General features: G+C 44.6%; 1 protein-coding gene and 2 long non-coding RNA genes across 7 annotated transcripts in view; 1 reads left to right on the forward strand and 2 right to left on the reverse strand.

The window, feature by feature from the left end:
- sorcs1 (sortilin-related VPS10 domain containing receptor 1) overlaps nucleotides 1–21,685 on the reverse strand; it is a 204,242-nt gene extending 182,557 nt beyond the window's left edge. For all 5 annotated transcript variants that reach the window (XR_007481580.1, XM_049721514.1, XM_049721513.1 and 2 more), the window contains exon 1: nucleotides 20,906–21,685. Coding sequence is in view for 4 of the 5 variants with exons in the window: in XM_049721514.1 (XP_049577471.1) it covers nucleotides 20,906–21,517 (612 nt within the window). In the remaining variant the exon portion in view is untranslated. The remainder of the gene's footprint in view (nucleotides 1–20,905) is intronic.
- Nucleotides 11,506–20,898, reverse strand: LOC137840308 (uncharacterized). Its single transcript, XR_011086864.1, has 2 exons — nucleotides 15,745–20,898; nucleotides 11,506–13,165 (listed from the first exon to the last, which is right to left on the reverse strand). It is a non-coding gene; the product is annotated as an uncharacterized lncRNA (long non-coding RNA).
- Nucleotides 21,686–22,457: 772 nt separating the features above from the next.
- Nucleotides 22,458–24,716, forward strand: LOC137840318 (uncharacterized). Its single transcript, XR_011086880.1, has 3 exons — nucleotides 22,458–22,681; nucleotides 22,811–22,896; nucleotides 24,480–24,716. It is a non-coding gene; the product is annotated as an uncharacterized lncRNA (long non-coding RNA).
- Nucleotides 24,717–25,753: the final 1,037 nt, after the last annotated feature.

A 25,753-nucleotide genomic window follows, 5' to 3' on the forward strand; every position in this document is an offset into this window, starting at 1 on the left:
TGCCTTCAACACCATTGTGCCGCAGCGACTCATCTGCAAACTCGACGAGCTGGGCCTCAGTATCTCCCTCTGCAACTGGATACTGGACTTCCTCTGTCAGAGGCCTCAGGTGGTGCGTGTTGGCGACAAAATCTCCGCCAGCATCACGCTGAGCACGGGAGCCCCCCAGGGCTGCGTGCTCAGTCCATTGCTCTTCACCCTGCTGACGCATGACTGCACTGCGACCTACAGCGACAACCACATAGTGAAGTTTGCTGACGACACGACTCCGGTGGGCCTCATCACGAAGGGCGACGAGACTCGGTACAGGTCGGAAGTTGACCTTCTGACCACGTGGTGCAGGGACAACAACCTCCTGCTAAACGTCAATAAGACCAAGGAAATCATTGTTGACTTCCGGAAGGGTCACACAACACACCTGCCGCTGATCATCGACGGTGCTGTGGTGGAGAGGGTGAGCTGCACCAAGTTCCTGGGGGTGCACATCAGTGAGGACCTCTCCTGGTCCGCAAACACCTCGTCACTGGCAAAGAAAGCTCAGCGCCGCCTGTACTTCCTGCGGAAGCTCAGGCGTGCATGTGCTCCTCAGGCAGTCCTGTCTACATTCTACCGTGGCACCATTGAGAGAGTCCTCACCAGTTGCATCGCTGTCTGGGGTGGTAACTGCACTGAACAGAACTTGAAGGCCCTGCAGCGCATAGTGAATACGGCTGGTAAGATTATTGGTGCTTCGCTCCCCTCCCTGAAGGACATTTACACCTCCCATCTCGCCCGCAAGGCAACCTCGATTGCCAGAGATGTGAGTCACCCGGCTCACTCTTTGTTTGACCTTCTGCCCTCTGGGAAGAGGTACAGGAGCCTGCGCTCCCGCACCACCAGACTCGCCAACAGCTTCTTTCTCCAGGCTGTTAGGGCCCTGAACTCGCTACCCCCTTCTGCGTAGCGTGCGGCACTGTTGCGCTATTTTCGGGAATGTCTGCTGTACGCGCACTTGCTCCTTTTTTTCTGCTCCTCTTATTTATTTATTGTTGTGTTATTTATTCATTATTTATTCAGCACGCTTTTGTTATACTTGTTTACTTGTTTGTCTGTTGTGAGCCATGTCTTGTCACCGTGGGATAGGGGGGAACGAAATTTTGGTTTCTTTGTGTGTCTTTGGCATGTGGAGAAATTGACAATAAAGCTGACTTTGACTTTGACTTTGACTTTGAATTTGAATTTGGAGTGCTCAATCAGCCTATCAAGCATGTTTTTGGGATGTGGGAGGAAACCGGAGTGCCCGCAGAAAATCCACGTGGGCACGGGGAGAACATGCAAACTCCAAACAGGGAGGGTCGGAGGTGGAATCGAACCCACACCCTCTTAACTGTGAGGTGGACGTGCTAACCAGTGTGTCACAGAGCCACCCGTATGTCATCCATAGCAGCAAAATACATTAGACCGCCCATATGTTTTTCAGTTGGAAATAAATTGTGTAGTTTTTACATTTTTACAGTCCAAGTCACACTACTATTCATGGTCTTGTTGAGGTCTTATCATGATGATCCAGGTTTTAATCTTGTTCTGCCTCCTTAGATTTCCTGCATTCCGGGCAATCTTGGTGTTTTCTTTTTTCTTTTTGCCTCATGTATATGAGCCGTTCAAGTTTTCCACTGCTTAGCATCTGGGTTTTTTATTCACTAAATGTGCAAAAGTTACAACAGCATACATACTCTCACTTGTTTTGTCAGTGGTTTGCAACAGGACCATGTTTTCCATCACTCTGGCAGATTGGTCCAAATCTTCTTTTCATTTTGATGACTATATTATTCTCCATTCATGAATTTTGCTCCAAGACTTTAATCGTATGCTCTAAGATGTTTTTTTTTTTGGTCTCTCCCCTTCACCGGGGCTTTCAATTGTTAGGATTTGTCTTCTGCTTTGCCACCTTACTCAGCTCATCTCACATGAAGATGAAAGATCCTTAAGATTGTTCTCATTTGGAGCATGATTTGATTTCTTCACAATTTATTCATTTGCCATGTTTGTCCTCTAAAATTAACCGACAAAACTCCAGATTAACTGATTTAATAATTCCTGGATGGATCTAATTGCATGTAACATTTTGATTGTCACTACAAAATTACCAGGTAATCAACACAATGATCACCACAGACAGACAAATCAGATTTGTGGAGACCACACATAACGTACATTATGTTCCTGGCTTAATGTCTATAAATGGGTCCTGTGCTCACAGCCTGGTAGTATGCAGCCTAATTAGCATTTGCCAGAAAACACTGAAATTGATACTCACCATTGTAATCCTATTTTTTCCATGATAAAATCAAATTAACACTGAGCATATGCCAGACACAAGAAGGAATGGAGCTCAGGAGAATGTTTTGCTGCTGCAACATCCTCAAGCATGAACCTTTGGGTGTGGCCAATACTGGCCAGAGGATTGTTTTCAGGGACAGAGAGGAGCACCTCCAGCAATTCTCTCTCTCTCTCTCTCTCTCTCTCTCTCTCTCTCTCTCTCTCTCTCTCTCTCTCTCTCTCTCTCTCTCTTTTAACCATTTTCCCCACTGGGAATCAATGAAGTAACTATTTTCTACCAACTTTTCTACTTGCCTGCCTGCCTGCCTGCCTGCCTGCCTGCCTGCCTGCCTGCCTGCCTGCCTGCCTGCCTGCCTGCCTGCCTGCCCGCCCGCCCGCCCGCCCGCCCGCCCGCCCGCCCGCCCGCCCGCCCGCCTACTTAAATACATAACACACATAATTATAGGTACGTATATACACACGCATACATAGATTAGCTAAAAGGTCTTTAGGTATTTTTCGGGAAGACTGGGGGATGTAGGCCCAAAGGAGGACCATCTGTCCTGAAGATTTATACAGTACTTGACTTGGCCCTTAAACTCATCGGGCCACTGGCACCTGGCATTGAATGTACTGGCAGTGTGCCAGATGCAGAGAGACAACACTGATTTTGAGGGTTGTGATCAGCATGGAAGTCATCTGGCTGGAAGATAACCAAATGGAATCATGAAAGTTGAAAGAGCATCTCTGCTGGATGCTGCACATTATATTCATGTTTAAAAAAGAATGGACACTCCTGAAATCCACCTTTCTTCATATGGCGTCACACTATATAGTTAAAATAATATTTTTTTGTGCAGAGTATTTAAGCTTTTTATTACATGATAGTCAATGTCGATTGTTAAATTTTGAATTTTCCACTGTGGTTATTCTAAAAAGTTTCTTCATCCAAACTTGCAAATTGTACAAAATTCATAAAATACTTGGTTGAAACATTTAATTTAAACAGTACAAACATGTTAAATGTTAAAAGGTTCTATACACCATGAATGGCATGGGAAAAAAATATCTGTGATTTGATTTGAATGATGATTTTTAAAACTGGGCTTTTATCTGATTTTGGAAAAGAGTCCTTCAAATGTAATTCAACTAAGCTATAAAGCAATGGTTCTCAAATAGAAGTACCAGTCCCCGCAGGGTTATTTCAAGGCACTTCAGGGGTATTTCAAATTTTAAAATAGTCTTAAATAAGTATTTCGCGTAGCATCATTGTAAAGAAAAGAGCAGTTGCATCCCTGTCACTGAGAATGAAGATCCTTTGGGAGACACAAGCCCAAGTCTCACTAAAATGTCACAAAATGCCCCTTTGCCATTTCAGTTTAGTGCAACGGTGCAATGTTTAGTGTTGACACTTGGTAATGTTGAGATGAAATAGATATTTACAGATATTTACAGATATTTGAGACGATCAGCATGTGGAAGATAAAAAGACAGTCAATGTAAACGTGATGACTGTGACAAAGCCACCGAGGCGCCTAGAGAAGTCAATTGGAAGGACAGACTGGTATGTTTGTGCACCCCTGTATCTACAGTATGTATGTGCAATCTCAACACTGTAGCACAACAGCTTTTGAGATAGGGGTTCTTGAGGTCTCAAGAAAAACTTTTCAATCTTTCCTCCCTGATCTTTAAAATCAAGTTAATGATTTGTTTTGAACAACAGATCCTTACTATGACCCTTTATGTGGATAATTATTTTATTTATGCAAAGTAAAGTTACTTAATTTCTAATTTGAGTTATATATTTTGATTCCCAAATAGTCTAGAGGAGTTTCAAAGTTTAATAAATCATACTCTGATGTCACCAAACTCTTGTTTTTAGTATTTTTTATCCAAAAATGGTTTGCGCTGGTTAGGTGGGTACCGAAAAAAAAATATTTCAAGAACATAAATGAAAAAAGGTTGAGAACCACTGCTATAAAGGAACAGAGTCATATTAACTGATTGAGGTAACCTTTGATTATGCAGTCAATCGGCTTTTTCAGAAGTGTTTAATGAGCTTGTTTTACAAAAATCACCATCCAAATATTATGTGATTCACTCAACTGTCGTTTTGCCTTACTGACAGTCTTTGTTGGATGAAATAATTAATAAAATTCCCTTAATTTTCAGAAGAATGCCGTTTGCTGAATCCCTCATCAATCCTCTCATTCGCCTCCTACCATCACACACCTCCACACTGAACCACTCGAGCATGTGTTGAGTTAAATATATAAAGTGGCTACCACCCCTCACACAGCAATCATCACTTAGATCAAATGCTGAACTGAAGCATGACTTAGCTTTAGCTTAATCAGGGATGCAAAATGGGACTGTGCGATCAGCTGATTTGACACAGTTCTCAAGGGCAGCAATCCTCAATCTCTTTTGCACCACGGACCAGTTTCACGTTAAGACATAGTTGGACAAACTATTCTATGTAACTGTGCAGAGAAAAACATGAAAAGCATTGTCATTCTTTCCACATAAAAAGTAATTATTCAATAAAATAAATGGTTTAGTGCTTTCTTTGTTCATTCCTCCAGACTTGGGAGCGATAAATCCAGAAGTTACTGTTAGTTGATCACTTGAAGAAAGCGCAGTCATGCCCTTCCTTGCCCCACAGCAGTGTGCGCCCCACACAATATGTTGTTTTGACATCAAAACACTTTTTTTCTCCATGAGAGGTACCTGAGGCGGCAAGGTAGAACACTGGTTAACAGATCTACCTCACGATTCGGAGGTCCAGGGCTCATTTCCGGCTCTGGCCTTCCTGTGTGGAGTATGCATGTTCTCCCCATGCCTGTGTGGGTTTCCTCCGTATACCTGGGTTTCCCCCACATTCTCCCCCAAAAAAACATTCATGGTAAGCCAATTGTCCATTCCAAATTGTCTGTAGGTGATTGAGAGCGTGAATGGTTGTCCGTCCATATGTGCCCTGCGATTAGCTGGCGACCACTTTCTTGGTGTACCTCGCCTATCGACCAAAGACTGCTGGGATATGCTCCAGTACACCCACAACCCTCGTGAGGATAAGCGGTTCAGATAATGAATAAATGAATGAATGAGGGGCACTTGAAAAATCTTATCCATGCTGCTGCTAAACTAAGAAGCTTCTATTCTTTCAAAGTAAAATTTTATTTTTGAAGGACTTTCTACAGATTTTGTCAACTCCAAAAGCACAATTCAAGGCTCGAAATAAGCAGTTACGCATCACTGTTTCGCGTCAAAATTACTATTTTGCACCTTATTATTATATATTGAATAACAAAACTGTAGTAATGTGTATTCGGAGCTGTTTTAATATTCACTTAAAAGACCCAGCGCAAGATTGTCAATTACAAATTGTCAATTAGTCACTGACTGCATGAGCCAAGTCCGCAAAAGGAGCTTACAGAGAAAAACATCCATCCATCCATTTTCTGAACCGCTTAGTCCCCACGGGGGTCGCGGGCGTGCTGGAGCCTATCCCAGCCGTCATCGGGCAGTAGGCGGGGGACACCCTGAACCGGTTGCCAGCCAATCGCAGGGCACACAGAGACAAACAACCATTCGCACACGCACTCACACCTAGGGACAATTTGGAGTGATCAATCGGCCTACCAAGCATGTTTTTGGGATGTGGGAGGAAACCGGAGTGCCCGGAGAAAACCCACGCGGGCTCGGGGAGAACATGCAAACTCCGCACAGGGAGGGCCGGAGGTGGGATCGAACCCGCACCCTCCTAACTGTGAGGCGGACGTGCTACCCAGTGCGCCACCGAGCCGCCTTCAGAGAAAAACAGACAGCAGAAAAAGGAGATGGATCCGGACACATAGATCAGCTGTTCAAAGCATTGGCACTTTTTCCTTCACATTTTTCTCATTGCTTAACTATAGAAAAGTTATCAAGATTCTGTTAATTTGTTTGTTCAGGTGCATTGTACTCATTTTTTTTTTTTTGTAGCTCTATGGGGAGAAAATAAATAAATAAATTTTAATAAATTCTATTTTCAACAATTCCCTTAGAACAGAGCTTTTTTAAATGAGTGTAGCATCACTTCTTGTCACGGAACAGAGACAGGACAACCAAGTGCGCACGATCCTTTACTGAAAAGGGGGAAAGGGGAAGTGGAACGCTGGACTTGCGGTCTGGGGTGGCTGAGCAGTAGAGCACAGCGCGTAGTCGTAGTCGGAGGCAGGCAGGTTGTCGAGATAGGCGGCGATCAGGAGCGTGGTCAAAGGACGAGCAAGTAGTCAGGGCAGGCAGCGATCAGGCGTGGTCGGTCAGTTTACGGAAGCAGTTGGCAACAGAGATCGTTCACGGGACAAAAAGGCAGTGGTGTCATGGGCAGGGTAAGGAGACGAACTGACAACCGCCGGCAGAATGCATAGAGGTTAAGTAGTGGACCTAACGAGCTGTAGCAGGTGCTGGCAATTCCTTGATTGGGGCTTGGCTGGGAGTCCGGTGACGCAGGGACGTGACACTTCTAGACATTGTCATTCTAATTGCTTAAAGGAGCTGTATCATGCTATATTGTACTGTATGCTAAGGCATAGACTGTACATGATGTGACATTTAATTCGGTTTTCTGAGATGTGATAGCAGATGAATTGTTTCTGAATATGATCCAAAGTGCTGACTTGTCAACAACCTAGTTTTACTTGTTGATATCCTCTGATAACTTCGAGGCTGTGACGCATGGGGGTCAGACGATCAAAGCTTCACCTGAGGGATACGTGGTAATTTAACTTGGTAATGACAAGGTTGAACTAAATGTGTTCTGACATTAGCACATGTGCCAAGTTCTGATTCTCCAGATGCTTACATCTGTCCTATTTCAAGCAGGGACGTGCGGTCAGAGGAGGCAAGGGAGGCCATGCCTCCCCTGCCATCATGAAAAGGGGAAAAAACAAATTCAGTTGTTTTTTATTATAAGGTCATTTTCCTGTGTAGTTTTGTACGATTTTGAACCAAAATCGTAGAATTTTTATAGTTATGCTAAAACTGAAGACGAGTCGCTCGGAGGAGGCAACTTCCTGCCTTGCATCCTCTGAGGATTGCGTAATGACACGGCTGCCTATGCTGACAGCTGTCTAGGCTATGCAGTTAGACGTCAGTGCCTCCCCAGTCATGAACCTCACTGCATGTCACTGATTTCAAGGTCCACTCAAATGACAGATGGGGCCTACCCAAAGAGCAGGATATTATTTTTCTTTCTGGCTAAATCATCCCATGTTTCGACTCTTGCAGGGTATGACCTCACATTCACACAGCTATTTTCAAACTGTATATTATTCCCCCTGTTTTGTGCCTAAAGATGGCGTTGCGGCGGGTCACTGTTGCCCGGCCAGCTGGCCGCCCCCCCCCCCCCCCCCATATAAAAAAATTCATTTTCTCAACGGATTTACACGATTCACAAAAATGATACTTTCGACGGAAAAAAACATGGAAATCCACGGATCCGCGAAAAATTCTCATCCCTGAACAAAGCATCTCAGCGGCTTTGAGTAAGCCCACAACCTGCTGGAACCATGGGGCATGTCCATGCATATTGGCCTGCTATTTAATTAGGACCTGAAAAGCAACCGCTGCAATGTCCCTATTGTTTTTGTAGGAGTTCTTCTTCTTCTACTCCTATTACAACATGCATTAGCCATCAAAGTCATCATCTAGCCTAGCCTAGCCTCAGTGTTCTCCCTGGCCAGCTGCAACATCACGAGGCGTAACCCTGGTTTTGGACATAAAATACAAAGTGGCCGCTGGGGAGTGCACCATGGAAAGCCACAATTCTACCACTGGTATACTGAATTCCAACGAATTCAAAGGAGGGTATTTGTTCGGGTTGAGAGACTGCATGGTGGCAAGAGTGTCTCTCTGTTGCCCATGAGTGCTTGTGCACTGTGAACGAAGTTAGAGCAGACATGTTTGACAGCTGAACGTGTAAAGCCTTGAGTGCATTCAGCAGACACGCCTGCAGCATCTCAAAATTGGGAGGTCTCTATTTTTCAAGACTGGACAATTATTTGCCCTCCCCAGTTATAGACAAACAGTAATTCTGCTCGGATTCATAAGTTGCAAATACAGATTTCCTGTTTGACTCCATGTCCCTGGTATGTGCTCAAATGTCAAAACGGGAACATATTCTGAAGATATGACAAGTCATTTGAGAATTGCTGGAGACACATTTATTAACTTAAAGGAGGAACAGTCAGACGTTGGCAAAAAAAAAAAAGTAGGTGTTGCATGCAGTAAGTCATAAATATAGCCTAGACCAGGCATGGGCAAACTACGGCCCGCGGGCCACATCCGGCCCACGGGGCCGTTTAATCCGGCCCGCCAAACCTGAATAAATTGTATTATTGAACTTTTTTTGGGGTCATTTTCCCTGCAATTAGTATATTTCCCAAATAGATGGGGAAGCGCCCGCCCGCGCATTTACTCCCGGAAGCCGTGTCAGAAAGCTCGGTGCACACTGACAAGTGCGTGTACGTACTAAGTAGTATGACATGCATTTCTTTTGTCCCCCAAAATGAGGGTTTGTGTATAAAAGCTTCCTTTGTTCAGTAATGTCCGTCTTGATCTCGTTCTGTCCTTTTTTGTGTCAATTATACGGCACTATTTACTTGGAGGATGAACATGCAATCAACACACCACTCTTCTTCCTAGTGACCGTGTCACATATCCCTCCACCCAGCAAAGCGGTGCCGCACAACAGCGGTCTACAGCCTTTTTATGAGTGTGTAAGTGATCAAGTCATCACAAAAATCATAAAAAATCCATAGATACGCTGCACCGGATGAAAACTTGAGCAAAAAGTAGCGGCTTATAGTCCGACAATTACGGTATGTGTTTTCTGTATAGATCATGTTTTTGCCTTGAAATAGTCGTAACCAGTCGTACCGCTGGTTCGAGATGTAATCAACATTTAGTCTAGCTCTGTGAGTGGATTTCTTACATCTAGAGGTTTTTTTTTTGCATTCATCGATTTTCTTTCCTCGTCTTTTTTTCTCTGTTTTCCTCTTTTCTTTTCATAACGACGCAGAGTGCAAGGACAGATATTGATTTTTTTTAACTTGGGACTTCAAAGCTGGGTAAGAAATGTGGTAGACTTTCTTTTCCAAAAGCTAATATATTTTTTTGTATTGTATTTTGTATGCATTGAGGTTCTAAATTTGTTCGCAGATAGATACGCTGCACCGGATGAAAACTTGAGCAAAAAGTAGCGGCTTATAGTCCGACAATTACGATATGTGTTTTCTGTATAGATCATGTTTTTGCCTTGAAATAGTCGTAACCAGTCGTACCGCTGGCTCGAGATGTAATCAACATTTAGTCTAGCTCTGTGAGTGGATTTCTTACATCTAGAGTTTTTTTTTTGCATTCATCGATTTTCTTTCCTCTTCTTTTTTTCTCTGTTTTCCTCTTTTCTTTTCATAACGACGCAGAGTGCAAGGACAGATATTGATTTTTTTTAACTTGGGACTTCAAAGTTGGGTAAGAAATGTGGTAGACTTTCTTTTCCAAAAGCTAATATATTTTTTTTGTATTGTATTTCGTATGCATTGAGGTTCTAAATTTGTTCGCAGATTGTACAATTCAAGTGTAAAGATAATGATTTGCAGCAATATGTGCATATGCATAGTTAGTGAATGAGGCACCATGATTCTCTCCATTGCCAATTTATGCTGTACTTGCTTCTCTCAACATGACTCCTCTAATCAGTCTAGTGGGGTGACTTTAGGCTCATGCTGCATGGTGCACTCACTTGTTAATTTTGGTATCCTTAAGAAAGTCTAACCCTTCCGGTCGCCCTGCTTGGCTTACAACTTGTTGAGAAAGTTTTTGATGTCTTGGAAATGACTTTTGCACTTCGTTCAGGCGACCACGCAAATCACGGAGACAGAACTTCCTTCTTCATATGCAACTGCTTTCCACTTTATGTCATGGAGGGGTACAACTAGTTTTCTGTTTACAGCAGTGTTATGCATATTGGCAATGACGGTTACGCATGTGCAAGAAGCACAATGTGGATCCATCTGCTTGTCCATGCCAAGACCATTCGTATACCAAGAATAGCAGGAAAAAGAGGTAATTCTTGAAATTAAAATTCTGGGTTAACCTTAATTGTTCCTAAAAGAGGACATTTGTAATGGTATCACCTCAATTTTTGTTTTCTTTTACTCTGTGTCTTATGAAAAATGGCTTTTGAATCAATAATACAGTAAAGAACATATATGGCCCCTGCGTTTGTTTGTTTTTTCCATTTCATTTAGACTGTTAATTCAAAGTAAAAGGACACAATTTCTCAAACTCATAACAGAAAAGATCCTTAATGTCTTTCTTCCTGAGCTGTGGGCTATGCAGCCTTGATTGCTGTGAACCCAGAAAGGAGCAATCAGTGGTTAAAGTATGAACTGCGTTGCAGAAAGCCATGCTGAGAAAAGCTGTGGCTGGACACTTTCTCTTCCCAATGTGCACTACCTCCTACCCATGCATATAAGGCAGGCATGGGCAAACTACGGCCCGCGGGCCTCATCCGGCCCGCCGGGCCGTTTAATCCGGCCCGCCAAACCTGAATAAATTGTATTATTGAACTTTTTTTTGGGACATTTTCCCTGCAATTAGTATATTTCCCAAATAGATGGGGAAGCACCCGCCCGCGTATTTACTCCCGGAAGCCGTGTCAGAAAGCTCGGTGCACACTGACAAGTGCGTGTACGCACTAAGTAGTACGGACCCGGCGCTACGCACTATAAGTAGTACGGACCGGCGCTCTCCGCACTCTATTTCCATCAGTGCTGAATTTCGAGTGTGCGCTGTGACGTCAACATTCTCGTAATTCGCGCGCTGAGCTTTCAGATACAGTTTTACGTTAATGCCACCCACAAACCTTCCCTTGGAATCCTTCCACTAAAATGAGTGGCCCGAGGAAAAGAAAGGTGGACACTGAGTGCCGAGTGTTTAAAAAAAAAAAGAGAGAGGACAATTTGGCTCGACCTACGCGTGTGAGCAGACGTTCCGCCACATGAACGTCAACAAAGCCCGTCACAGCTCTAGGTTAACGGACCGACACCTCGGCTCTATCCTAAGAATTACCACAACAAATTTTACTCCAGACCATGATGCACTAGCAAAAAAGGGAGACCAACAACACTATTGATTTCTTTATTACTTTATTTAGACGTATTCTTTCACTGATTCTTCAAGATGATGTATTTGGTCAGAATGTTTGCCGTTTGATGTGATTTTGCCTCATTCGATAAACATATTTCATAAATCTGACCTGCAGGCGCTGAAGTGATGGAAACTATTATTCATAATAACAGTGTCGTATTTAATGAGAATCACTGATAGTAGTTTTTGGGTGAAATATATTTTTAATGCTGTTAATAAATGCATTTGTTTTCAAAAAATATTTTTTGAATATCCATGCTTCACTACCTACTAAAAGCACAAAACGTTTATGCAATGACCTGTACATGTCATTTTTATTACGTCACACAAACACTACATCCATCTGCTCCTGGTTCGGCCCCCCGATCAAAATTTAGAACCAAATTCGGCCCGCCAGTCAAAACGTTTGCCCACCCCTGGCCTAGACAGTGCAACCAGAGTGGTATATGCTGTGATATTTTTTATGTCACAGCATAGACTCATGACTAGTGCCTAATTAATTGGTGCCAGAATCTTACTTTGTTACAAGAGTGAAAGAGTTGTTTTTATATTGTCAATAGGTCAGCAAGAAACCATTTTTTGACTGCTATTCATAATGGAAAATATTGTCCCAATACATGACTATAATCCATCAGAACAATATGCCACATACTCCACAGAAAGCACGCCTCCCCACACCTAGACCTTATTATAGGAATATGAATGTTTACATAACATACACTGTCCCGTAAAGTTCATGTTGCAAAAACACAATAATGAGTCAATCGCCACAACACTATGCACAAAGTTTCATTAAATTTTTTGAGACACTTATCCGCAATGGACGACTTTGCTGAGGAGAAAAATAGATGAAAATATCCAGGTTACTGATAAAAGACTAACATCTAAAGCATAAATGACTGCAGCATTTTTTGTCCAGCATGATTGAGTTTTTCTGTGTTATAAGAAAGATCATTGACAGATACGCTATGGATGACCGTTGTTTCTTGTCAGCTATATTTAAAGCTATTACTTGTTGTGTTGTGTAGGTTTATGTTTTATTCAGCCCCATTTGCTGGATATGAGCATCTGCCATCATATTGAGCAGCTTTTTTTCCTCCCAAAGGATGCTGATTTGAATCATTGTGACTAGTGTTATGAATTTGATGTGTGCAATGTTTAACAAAAAGGAGTGCAAAGTGAAGATGATGAAGGCTACGTAACATCATTGCACTAACTTGTTTAGCAATTAATGTTAAAGAACGACAAGTGTGATGTGCAACAGTGACACCAAGTTTATTACCACTCCACATTTGTCATCCATCAACTATTTATATGCTATTAGAATTTGATTCAAGATCCCTATACATTTGTCAAACTAGTAACAGGAGATGTTGCAGCCATAAATGTGAGGAATATTGGTGATAATCTTTGTTTAATTTCTTTCTAAAATCATGATTTTGATTCAACGAAAATCATTGCGCGACATTTGTTTATTACATTTCAACACATAACTATACATTGCATCCCATGTACAGATAGAGAACAACCTATTGAACATACCGTGATCAGTATGTATGGTATGAAGAAACTGATCGACTATATATATTACTAGGGATGCACCGATACCGCTTTTTAAAAAACTGATACGAGTATGAGTATTTTGATTACAGTGCTTGCCGATACAGAGTACCTGTCACGGTCGGGTGGAGCAGCATGGAGCAGGACGACCAAGTGCAGCTTGGACCAGGGTTTATTGGCGGAACTCAAAAAGCAACTGACATGACATAGCAAACAATAACTTGACTGACTGACCGGGACGTGAAACAAGACAGCAGGACATGACGGCACCAAGACAGGACAACACACCGAATGACAGGAACCAAAACCAATGACCAAAACCAAACCAATGACAATACCAATACCAATACCAATACCAATACCAATGATCCGACAGGGAGAGAGGGGCAGACAGGACTTTTATACAAGACAGGTAACGAGAGGCAGGTGGGAACAATCACACTAATCATGGGCACACAGGAGGGGAGGGGCGAGCACACAGACAGAAACCAAGACAACAGACACATAGTGGAGCAGTTGGGGGCGACGTGACAGAACCCCCCCCACAAGGGACGTCTCCCGACGTCCCAAAAAAAAAAAAACTAGGGGAACCGAACCGCGCCGCACTCGGGCGGCGACTTGGGGAACCGAACCGCGCCGCACTCGGGCGGCGACTTGGGGAACCGAACCGCACCGCACTCGGGCGGCGACTTGGGGACAGATCCGCACTCTGGCGGTGACTGCGGGGACAGATCCGCACTCTGGCGGCGACTGCGGGGACAGATCCGCACTCTGGCGGCGACTGCGGGGACAGATCCGCACTCTGGCGGCGACTGCGGGGACAGATCCGCACTCTGGCGGCGACTGCGGGGACAGATCCGCACTCTGGCGGCGACTGCGGGGACAGATCCGCACTCTGGCGGCGACTGCGGGGACAGATCCGCACTCTGGCGGCGACTGCGGGGACAGATCCGCACTCTGGCGGCGACTGCGGGGACAGATCCGCACTCTGGCGGCGACTGCGGGGACAGATCCGCACTCTGGCGGCGACTGCGGGGACAGATCCGCACTCTGGCGGCGACTGCGGGGACAGATCCGCACTCTGGCGGCGACTGCGGGGACAGATCCGCACTCTGGCGGCGACTGCGGGGACAGATCCGCACTCTGGCGGCGACTGCGGGGACAGATCCGCACTCTGGCGGCGACTGCGGGGACAGATCCGCACTCTGGCGGCGACTGCGGGGACAGATCCGCACTCTGGCGGCGACTGCGGGGACAGATCCGCACTCTGGCGGCGACCTAGGGGACAGAGCCGCACTCGGGCGGCGACCTAGGGGACAGAGCCGCACTCGGGCGGTGACCTAGGGGACAGAGCCGCACTCGGGCGGTGACCTAGGGGACAGAGCCGCACTCGGGCGGTGACCTAGGGGACAGAGCCGCACTCGGGCGGTGACCTAGGGGACAGAGCCGCACTCGGGCGGTGACCTAGGGGACAGAGCCGCACTCGGGCGGTGACCTAGGGGACAGAGCCGCACTCGGGCGGTGACCTAGGGGACAGAGCCGCACTCGGGCGGTGACCTAGGGGACAGAGCCGCACTCGGGCGGTGACCTAGGGGACAGAGCCGCACTCTGGCGGTGACCTAGGGGACAGAGCCGCACTCTGGCGGCGACTTGGGGAACAGAACCGCGCTCGGGCAGCGACTTGGGGAACACAACCGCACTGGGGCGGCGACTTGGGAAGTCTGTACCGCGATCGGCGGCCACTCACAAAGTCCGTACAGTGATCGGCGACATTCGGAAGGCGGGGCTCTGCGCGGCGGCAAGAGCCATCACGCGCCGCAGCAGTGGGAGTGGAGCCAGGGACGATCGCGGGTCCGACGCAGCTGGCTTGGATGTCTGGCGACGCCCGCAGGTCCTGCAACGCAGGGGTGGAGCCCGATGGCGGCCGTGAGTCTGATGACGCCGGGAGGCACTCCAACGGCGGCCGTGGGTCCGGCGTCGCGGCACCAGAGTCCGATCGCGGCCGCAAAGCCGCTGGCGCCAGAAGCACTCCGATGGCGGCCGCGGGTCCGGCGTCGCGGCAGCGAAGTCCGACGACGGTCGCAGAGGCGATGGTGCCGGGAGGAACTCCGATGGCGGCCGCGGGTCCGGCGTCGCGGGAGCGAAGTCCGATGACGGTCGCGGAGCTGATGGCGCCGGGACAAGCTCGGACGACGACCGGGCGTCGCAGCGGGAGCTGGTGGTGGAGGGGGGTCCAAGCGCTGGTCGTTGTAGTGGTCGGATCATTCTGTCACGGTCGGGTGGAGCAGCATGGAGCAGGACGACCAAGTGCAGCTTGGACCAGGGTTTATTGGCGGAACTCAAAAAGCAACTGACATGACATAGCAAACAATAACTTGACTGACTGACCGGGACGTGAAACAAGACAGCAGGACATGACGGCACCAAGACAGGACAACACACCGAATGACAGGAACCAAAACCAATGACCAAAACCAAACCAATGACAATACCAATACCAATACCAATACCAATACCAATGATCCGACAGGGAGAGAGGGGCAGACAGGACTTTTATACAAGACAGGTAACGAGAGGCAGGTGGGAACAATCACACTAATCATGGGCACACAGGAGGGGAGGGGCGAGCACACAGACAGAAACCAAGACAACAGACACATAGTGGAGCAGTTGGGGGCGACGTGACAGTACCGATACGAGTATGAGTTGCATTGTCCTTGAAAATATGAAAAATATAATTCAACCAAAATTAAATGTTATTTGTACTTTTCAATTCAACAAGCAGCAAATGTTATGGTTGTAAACTATTTTAACAGTTAACAGTCTACATTAAATGGTTCACTTTTCTATTACTTTCAAATTCTTCAAAAACTACAAAAACATGTTAAGAACACCTCTTCTACGTAAATAACTTAAATTCTTGAGTTGAAGTTTACCAGCAAAAGAATAAATACAGCTGTGTCAATATTTACGGATTTGATTTAAACACATGAAAAGTTAACATGGCAATGGAGCAGGCACGTGCGCTCATAGGAGGCAGGTGAGGCAGTGCCTCACCTTGCCACCAGGGGCAGTAAAGGGCTCAACATGGTTTTCTCAGCTGTCACCATAAGTTGTTAAAAAATTAATAATATAATGAAACATAATATAATATCTGTCCTGTGGTCTATGCTTTTAATGCAATTTTGGTGTGTTTCCTATACATTTGGATCATTTTCATAGTCAAAATAGCTGTATTTCTTGTTCAAATAACAACGGGATACGAGAATCATGGAGGCTGAGGCAGTGACAGGTAGTGCCTCTCAGGGCGTGGGTGTGAGAGTGTGCACCACTCACACATTCTACTGAGCGCGTGCAAACGGTGCGTGCTTGCAGTCAGCGGGAAAATACGGGCCTTGAGGCAGCCAGTACCTTTGCCTCAAAGATGGGGCGATAGTTAGCCTGCCTCACCAAACCCAACCCTCACCGCATGTCACTGCAATGGAGCTTTGTAAAAAAAATTAATTAACAGAAAATGCCATTTTAATGAGAGAAGCAAAGAATAAAAGACAAAGTGATTCTCCTGTGATTGGAACAATTACCAAAAGTTAAAAAGTTTAAGCCTCATGGAAGTCAACACTGCTGTAATGAAAGTTGAGTCACCATAAACCATAGGTGTCAAACTCAAGGCTTGTGGGCCAGATACGGCCCGCCGCATCATTTTAGGTGGCCCGTAAAGACAGATTGTGCATCAACTTCATGTGTCAATGCTAAAATTACAAATTGTCTTCACGCTTTAAAAATAGATATCGCTAAAAATGTGTATAACCATTCATCTTTTTAAAGTATTTGAAGAGTTTTTACTAGTCTTTGATTTAAAAACTAGTTATTCATTAACTGTGTAGCCCAGTCATAATACGCCACCAAAGAAAACTATGACTATGATGCGACTCACGACATAAATGAGTTTGACACAACTGCCATAAACCAATCGCTGCCGATATTGTTAGGGTTTTCAGGTTAGTTTGATCCTATGATTATGTTGGAATGTAGACTGTAATGATTAAATCAATCACGTCTGGCCCTCACAATGTAATAATTAAATCAACCACGTCTGGCCCTCACAATGTGATAATTAAATCAATCACGTCTGGCCCTCACAATGCAGAGTCTGTTTCCCACAATAGTGTAAAACACCCCCTGCTCTGATCTTATCAGAGGCCGGGGGTTCACCAAACCTGTCAACTCCCACCCCCACTCTGTTCCTCCTAATAAATATGCCCTTGCAGGGAGGAGACTTTTAGACTTCATTCCTTCAACGAGTGAACTCTCCACCTGCAGGTGTCTAAAAGAACTTGCTTGTCTTCTGTTTGGTTCTTGCAAAATAAGTTGGAGTGAGCAAATCTCTAACAGATATCACTGTTATTCTTTTCAGTACTGCCTTATAGCAATCTGTACCGACTAACAATGTCCAGCAGATACAGAGAATTCATGAAGAACAGCAATTATATCAACAACAAGCACAATCTCAGCTGTTACGTTTTACTACATTAGAAACCAAGCAGGTGGATGTGGGCTTGGTGACATGATGGGCTTTGCACCCAGAAGAAAAAGATACTCGCTCCATGTGCTTGCCACTGGAGCAGCCAGGTAATGTTTGCACAAATTAGCCAAATGAGTTAACCTGTTCTCATTCTGGGGCCACCATTGAAACAGGTTATGCATAGTTTATGTTTGCAAACAATTGCCCTGGAACACTTTGTGTGTGTTAAACTGATTCTGCGCAATCCTTTCATTGTAATGTACTAGTACGTTTTCCGAAAGCTTTTCAAAATCCTGTTCAAGCCTGCTTTCCCACCTTAACTGGTGTGCCCTCACTTGCCAAAGCTGTGCATTCACAAATTTAAGACAATTTAACTCACTTAAGGTGGTGAACTAATTTGAGTCAGCGCTCTCATCAGTTTCTGCAAGTAGCCCTGCCTCCTCCACAAGCCACAAACACCTTATTAATGACCAGTCGAAAACACGCTGTAATCATCATTGTGTCGTAAAGGCAACGAATCGACCAGTCTGAAGTTTGCAGTACACATAGGCTGTCATTTTAATGCTATTGGTTTTTCATTCCCGTTCCCTTTAAAAGAGTAACAGTATGAACATGTAGATAATCCACATGGTAGAAACAGTAAATATTCAAAGAAATCTGCTATGCTGCCATGTGCTACATCAGAAAAAGAGATGCGATAGAAGGACAATGAGAAAAGTTGGTTCTGTTATTGGAACAGAACCGGAATCCTTAACATGTTACAGAGAGAAGGACCCGCCATTAAGGGATGTCATTGGACAACATGAACCGAACCACCCAGTCCATGACATAGTAATCATGCAGTGGAGCATGTTTCCTGACAGGCTGCTGTCTCTGTCATGCACATCTGATAGACTAAGGAAATTGTTCCATGAGGTGGTAGGGGTAGGGGCGCCAATTCCATTGGAAGTATTACAAAGTACCACATTAGCACTTTGTATTGCACATACATGAAAAGAGAATTATGATTTGTACAATTAACGTTTCAAGTGTACTTCCTATTTATTTCATTTCATTCATTGTATTTAGTAATTACTACTCCCACATGTCTTTTATCGATTGCGGTTTATTGGCCTCAAGTTTTTTTTTTTTTTTTTAGGTTTTTGTAGCAAGTCGCTGATGCTGCAAGGGTACACGTGCCTGACTTGTGTACAGGCAGCATGGGACTGATTCCCACTCAGTGACAGTGTGCATGTGGGTGTGACTGGTTGTTTGTCTCTATATGTGCCCTGCGTCTGGCTGGCGACCAGTTCAGGGTATAGTCTGCCTTTCGTCCCTTCCCGGCTGGGATAGGCTCCAGCGACCCTGAACAGGATAAGCGGTGTTTAAAATGGATGGATGGAGGTTTTTGTATCTATGACTGCAGAGGAAAGGAATTTTCTCCAGGCTAAATAGTTTCTGCCTACATACTGTACCAATTTTGTACCCAAAGCATTCAACACAACAAACAGTTACCTAGAAAAATTTGATAAATAAACCACAGTGTGTATGTTTGTCTCATTCTGTTTCTTTTCTAAGAATAGGTAGATGGTATTTCCCGGGATATGTTTTTTATTAGTTCGTGTATAATTTAAATTGAGAACTCTATGAGCTGCACATATAATTGCATAAAATTGTTCTGAGCACATCATGATTCAACCATTCATCAGTGTATCCCTGTCATCTTCTGCTATTATCTAATAAATTGCACATAGTCTATTAGGTGTTCTTCTGTATTCGTAGTTCATTTGTGTCATGCGCTCAGGGCTGTTAAACTTAAATCACTGTCATTAGTGTCTCACTTTCATCTGGAAGATGTACAACCTCAAACATCCCAAGACAATGGGCTATGGGTTGTTTTTAACAGCAGCAAAACCTTATCGTGATTCTTTACATAGTATGTGGCAGTAGTAACTCATCTGTTTATTTATACATCTCCAGTGGTGAGGACTTCTGCTTGCAAAAAACATGACAGATTTAGTTCTGCATCAGCTTTGCATATGCTACTAAATTGTTTTCATCATCCAAAAGAATAGGGACAGATTGTTTATTGAATAGCTTTGATTCACATTATAAAATTAAAATTTTTCCCAGCCATGGCTGGTCAGATTTGTTAAAAGCTGAAATAATGTGTCGGTTGCAAGGAAACACCTGAGGCGCGTGACAAGTTATGGAAAAGTGGTGGATGTGAGAATTGGTAGTATGAGTTTGAGTATAACTAGTTTGGTACAGATTTGTGTGGAGCACTGGAACAAAAAATGATATTGACTTGTGGGAGCCAATTACAGAAAAAAAAGTCAAACCTTAACAGAAAAACAAAAGAAGTGATTCATTATTTCAATTTGCATTTCGACTGTGAAAAAAAGCAGCTGTCGAGTCATTGGCCCTGCAGCAAAAATATACATTGGCACCATGCTCTGCTAAATGTCCCCAAGGACATCTTTTTCCCATGTTAATTGAAGTTTTGAGAAATAATAGCAAATTGTATTGAGTTATGTAAATAAGAGGACAACAAAAAAGCACTTACAATAACTGGTGTTCATATTCAGTTTTGCTGTTTTTTTTTGTGTGTTTTTTTTTCATTTTGCATTCAATTTGGTGTCATGGACAAATACAGTACTGTGCATTGACAAAGGTTTCAGGCTGTTCTTATATGGAGGCTTTGTTTAATTTATAAATTATGAATTAAAAACTGAGAAATGGGCCAATACAGTTTATAAGATAAAAACTGTGACAAAGAGATACATTTCTTGGGGTCGCCTTTCACTCGCATTCATTTATCCAACATGAATCACAATGGTAAAGAGAGCTAAATAGTTATAGTTGTAGTATCATGTCTAATTTGGAATAAAAGTGTCCATGCTCTTTTAAATGCAAACAAATATTTGATGCTATCAGTCCTGTATGTGGCATTTTATTTGACAATTTATTAATTCTCTTATGCTCTCATTATGTGTTCCTAATGGACACAAATCCACTCAGGATGAATTACTGTACGTCCCATTAAATTTATTTGTACTCATCTGGAAACAATTGGTCCATTATAGTGTATTAGACAGCAGCAATACTGTTGCTGGGTGTTATGGGTGCAACTCCCACCCGAGATTCTCCATAAAGGTCAGAGGGCAAACCATTTCCCAAATGAATCAAAGAAACAAAATCTCTAATCACACCCCCAATAACACATTTTTGGTCCTTTGCCGAAACATTCACTCACTTTCAGATCATTACCGTGATGTGCCCCGCCTGATTTGGCCAGCATGAGTTAAAAATGAATAGAGGTGTTGGTCGTCGAAAGAAGAAATCACTTACGCTGCTGTTCTGGCCAGACCAGTGCACCATAGCTTGGTTGTGAGATGAATCCCCGGTCAAGGCAAACGTGGAGCTGTTAAGTTTGAGCTCGTCCTGCCTGGAGCCGCCGACTCGCCTCTCTTCGCTGCTCCAGCGCAGTTCTGAGCGCGTCACTCTCCTTCCAGAACTCGGGTGTCCAACACTACGGTCGTCGCTGCTCCTGCTACCGCGCGTTCTTTTTGCACCGCCAGTGGCATTGTATTGTGCCGAAAGGCGGTTGTCACCGACTTCATTTGAGCGCAGAGTTTCTGTACTCCGTAACAGTCTCAACGCCTCTGCCCGATCAGGAGCGCGTTCAGCGGAAAAAGATGTGTGATGGAGCCTTGGAGTTCCGACACTTGCTGCTCGGGATCTCCCAGCCTCATCGCTGTGACCGTCAACTTCTTTCAATGGTGTCACACTTTCGTTTGTGAAAAATTTCAGAAACATTTGCCGGGCAAGCACCGTATTTCCAACCTGACATGACCTGCAAGTTATCTCGGGTCTGGCTCCTTGCAATATCAAGAACATCAGCACAATTTCAAACCAAAGCGCACTGTGCCACTTCGGAAAAAATAGCATCTCCCTTTCCATTGTCGACGGCAGAAAAATGATGCAGCTGCTGCTAGTGTAGATTGCGTCCGTATGCTGCCTTTTCGATGCGTCAATTGCTTTTGCGTTTTGAAGATGCCAAGTGCTGCTTAAATTGTGGCGTCGCCCAATTGCAGCGTGCTAAAAAGTGCTATGGAGACAAACTGATGCAAGTTGAAGAATTTGATTATTTGAAGCCTCGCACGCTGGGGGGGGGGGGGGGGGGGGGGTGGAGGAGCTGCGGATTCAGTGACAGATAATGTCCCTCCTGTCTTCTCTATGTATCGTCCAGTGTCCACTAATATGCTTCACTCAAAGCATCTATCTGTTGCGTGTTTATTTCTTATTCAATAAAAATTTGTAAAATAAAAATTTTGGAAATGTAATGGAAAAAAGTATTTTGTCACTTTGTGTGATCTCCATCAGGAATATTGAAAAAAATAAAGTTTCCAAGCATCCATCTTACCCTCACTACCCGGGACACAAGTGAGCTTCCTTTTAAATGTTGTTTTATTGATTTTCAGATCGACAACGACAAATGACACCAAATAATATATATTTTACCATTCTAGTTCTTATAACAAACAAATCCCTTCGACAGCAGCACACATATGCGCACACGCACGCACACACACACACATACACACACGTATCCATTTTCTGTACCGCTTTGTCCCTTCGGGGGTCACGGGCCAATCGCAGGGCACACAGAGAAGAACCATCCGCACTCACACCTACGGGCAAGTTTGAGTGCTCAGTCCGCCCACCATGCCTGTTCTTGGGACGTGGGGGGCAACCGGAAAACCTGCCATCCAGCCACTCCTTTCCTTCAACATTATCACTCTCAGCTATGCCCCCAATCAAGCCAATCACCAGCACCTGCCACTGCTCGTTATGTCAGCCCTACTTAAACCCCGTGAATCCATCCAGTCGCTGCTGGTTCGTCCTCTTACCCTGCCTGTGACAGCACTTCTGTGCTCTGCCCGACCGATCCCGTGACATTGCCCATGTACCGACCCGACTCGTCTTCCTCGCATCCCGTCCTGACCACTTGCCTGTCCTTAACTACGCTCTGATCGCTGCCTGCCTCAACCACCTACTTGCTGACCATGACTACGTGCTGCATTCTTCCACCCAGCGCGCTTGCTCAGCTGCGCTCTCCACCAGGTTGGTTCCTGCCATCAGCCAGCTTGTCGCTCCGAGGCTAGCAGCACTCTGGCAGTCCAGCCTTCCACTTTCCCTTTCCCCTTTTCCAATAAAGTGCTGCATTTAGTCGCCCTGCCTTGTTCTTGACAGAACGAACCAACCATTGTGCGACCAGTGCATGGACCCAGTGGCAGGTGCTGGTGATTGGCTTGATTGGGGGCACGGCTGGAAAGCAGGTGAAGAAGGCACATGACAGTGGTCAGGTTGAGTTTGGAAAAATTATTCGAAGTGACAATGCAGTATGCCATAATAAGTGGTATCACTACATGTGCATTCATGTTAAGATTGTACCAGATGGTAAATGGTATTGCCCACAGTGCCAAAAGTTTAGGTTATGGCAATGTGTACTTGTAAGACCTGCACAGCTTAATCTTTGAGACAAGTATAATGCCACTGTCAGATTTACCCAGGATGCTGTTGATTCAGGGGTGGTCTGCCTGGCAGACGGAGGGAGCTCAATGGGTGGGCGGCTAGCCCGAAGAGACACAAAGATTTTTAACGCATCACTGCAATTTTCAGAAAGAAGCCAATGCTGTGGAGTGGGCCAACCATCCATCCATCCTGGTTAAAATTAGCCATTTCATTCTGTACTCTGACCAAAACACTTCATCTTCAAAGTCAGAACTTTTTAATTAATTGCTGGTCTTTAACTTAGATTGTCCCATTTGTTTTTTTCTTAATTCCTCAACTATCACAAGAAAATGAAACCCAGCAATCAAGGAAATAATAGCAATTGACGTGCGTTGTTTCGAGGCACACACAGGCACACCAACATTGACAGGCCACACAGTTACAATTTCCTCCAAACTTGAAATTATGCTAATGCCACAGTCCTGAAAAGTGTTGCTGCAAAATCAGGCAAAAAGCTCAACACACTGACCGCGTTAGCCAGCTACCGCCAGATAGGCAGCCAGGATCACCTTGTTCAGCGGTCGTAGGCACCGACCATCTATCCAGTTGAGCAGGAGATGCAACAGCTATGCTGTGCTGCCAGTCCTTGCCTGCCTTCATCATCAGTTTCAGATAAAAAAACTGCAATACAATCCCCAGGGGTCACCTTGTCGAAATGTAATTGTTTGACGTGGGAAAGATTAGGAGCACACTAATTGGCCAGGATGCTGTCTATCAAAGACAACCCCGTCCACCCACTGTACCACACCGTCACTGGGCGGAGGAGTAGCTTCAGTGACAGGCTGTTGACACAGTCTTGCTCCATGGAAAGGCTGAGGGGTTCATTTCTTCCCCATGCCATGAGACTTTTTAACTCATCACGGGGCTGAGGGGCGTGTTCACGGTCATAATGCTGTTTATTGTTTGTTTATTTCATCTATTTAATTAATATTAACCTATCTAATAAGATCTATTGTCTTCCTCTCTTTTGTTGTTGTTTTTGTCGTGTCCGATGTTTATATTGTCTATCTGTTTATTTATGTATTTACCTGCTGGAAACTGAATTTCCCGCATTTTTTGTGTGAGTTCTGCAATTTTCAAGGCATTAGTTATTTCATTATTCCTCCATAACGAATGGCTAAAATAGAAAATACAGACTGTTTTAATTTTCCTGATCAGAAAAAAAATTCATAAACGCGCTCTGCCGTTAACCACGCGCACTCATCACTTCAATCACCTGCACCTGTCTCTGCTCATCAGCTGACTGATATTTAAACACCACACACCCATCACTTCCCTGTCAGTTTGTCCGCGTATGCTACCCACTCGTTCTTGTGCTGTGTGCCTTGTGACCTGCTTTGATTCCCAGTTGCCGACCTCCCTTTGTGTGCTGACCGACTACGCCCGAATGCCGCCTACCCTGACCAACTGCCCGTCCACCGACCAAGCCTGAACGCCGTCTGCCCTGGCCAACTGCCCGTCCTTCCACCAAGCCTGAACGCTGCCTGCCCCAATCGAACGCATGATCACCGACCACGTCTCAGCCTCGCCCCCAGAGATCCCCAAGCTCGATCTTCCCTGATCCCCCAATAAACAGTGTGCAGCATTTGGTCGCCCCGCTTGTCTGTCCTTGATAGAACTTAAATGAAGCAGCCATTAATGAGATGTTTGGCATTAAGATGAAGATGACTTTGTGAGTGTGTTATTGTGTGCATATAAAAACATGTTCTGAGTCAGCAAAGACACTTGGACATTTAAGATCAGGAAACTCTTTCCCTAAGTTTTTATAAACAAATCAATTCCTCTTTTAGTTGTGATGTACATTTCATTGCACTTACTACCAATATAGCTCCTAAATTTGACAGTGACCTTTTGCACTTGGTGATTATGTTGTGTCATAGAGTGGTCCAGAGAAAAAATATCAGACACTGCACTGCTGTGATCAAGTCTCTGAGCTTGAAGCTGTAAATGCCATCACATTAACATTGTCTCCAGGGTCGAAACAGTGCCCTGCATTACGATGTATTTTTGAATAGTGGTCAGATCACTTACGTATGTTACGTGACTCTGGCTGCCATAATGACTAATCTAGGGTAGTAATTGCGTGATAGTCTCTGTCTTCTAATTACTGTAATGAACTTAAAAAATACTTATCAAACCACTACTGAAGCATTTTACCCCTTGACCCGATGCCACTTCAAGGACGGTCCATAGGGGTCAGGTGTAGAGAGACCTGGGCTACCCCGGCTACAGAGGCTAGCTTTAGAGACATGGAATGTCACCTCTTTGGCAGGGAAGGAGCCCCGAGCTGGTGTGCAAGGCAGAAAACTTAGTTTAGTTTAGTTTATTTAAAGTAAAGGTCGACATGTAACATCAAGGTTTCATGGAAAGGCCTGACTCAGTTCAAGAACTGTTTTACAGCAGGTTCCTATAACATTAAATACATTTCAATACAATATATACATTTCAAATACATCACATACATCGAATACAATTAAGTGCATGGACAATTATAAAGTGCAGACTTAACAGGATGGGAGTGCATTCAGTATACCGTAATTTTCTGACTATAAGTCGCACCGGAGTATAAGTCGCACCAGCCATAAAATGCACAATACAGTGAAAAAAACATATATATATGTC

Source organism: Syngnathus scovelli, chromosome 5, assembly GCF_024217435.2.
Source record: "Syngnathus scovelli strain Florida chromosome 5, RoL_Ssco_1.2, whole genome shotgun sequence".
Taxonomy (NCBI): Eukaryota; Metazoa; Chordata; class Actinopteri; order Syngnathiformes; family Syngnathidae; genus Syngnathus; species Syngnathus scovelli.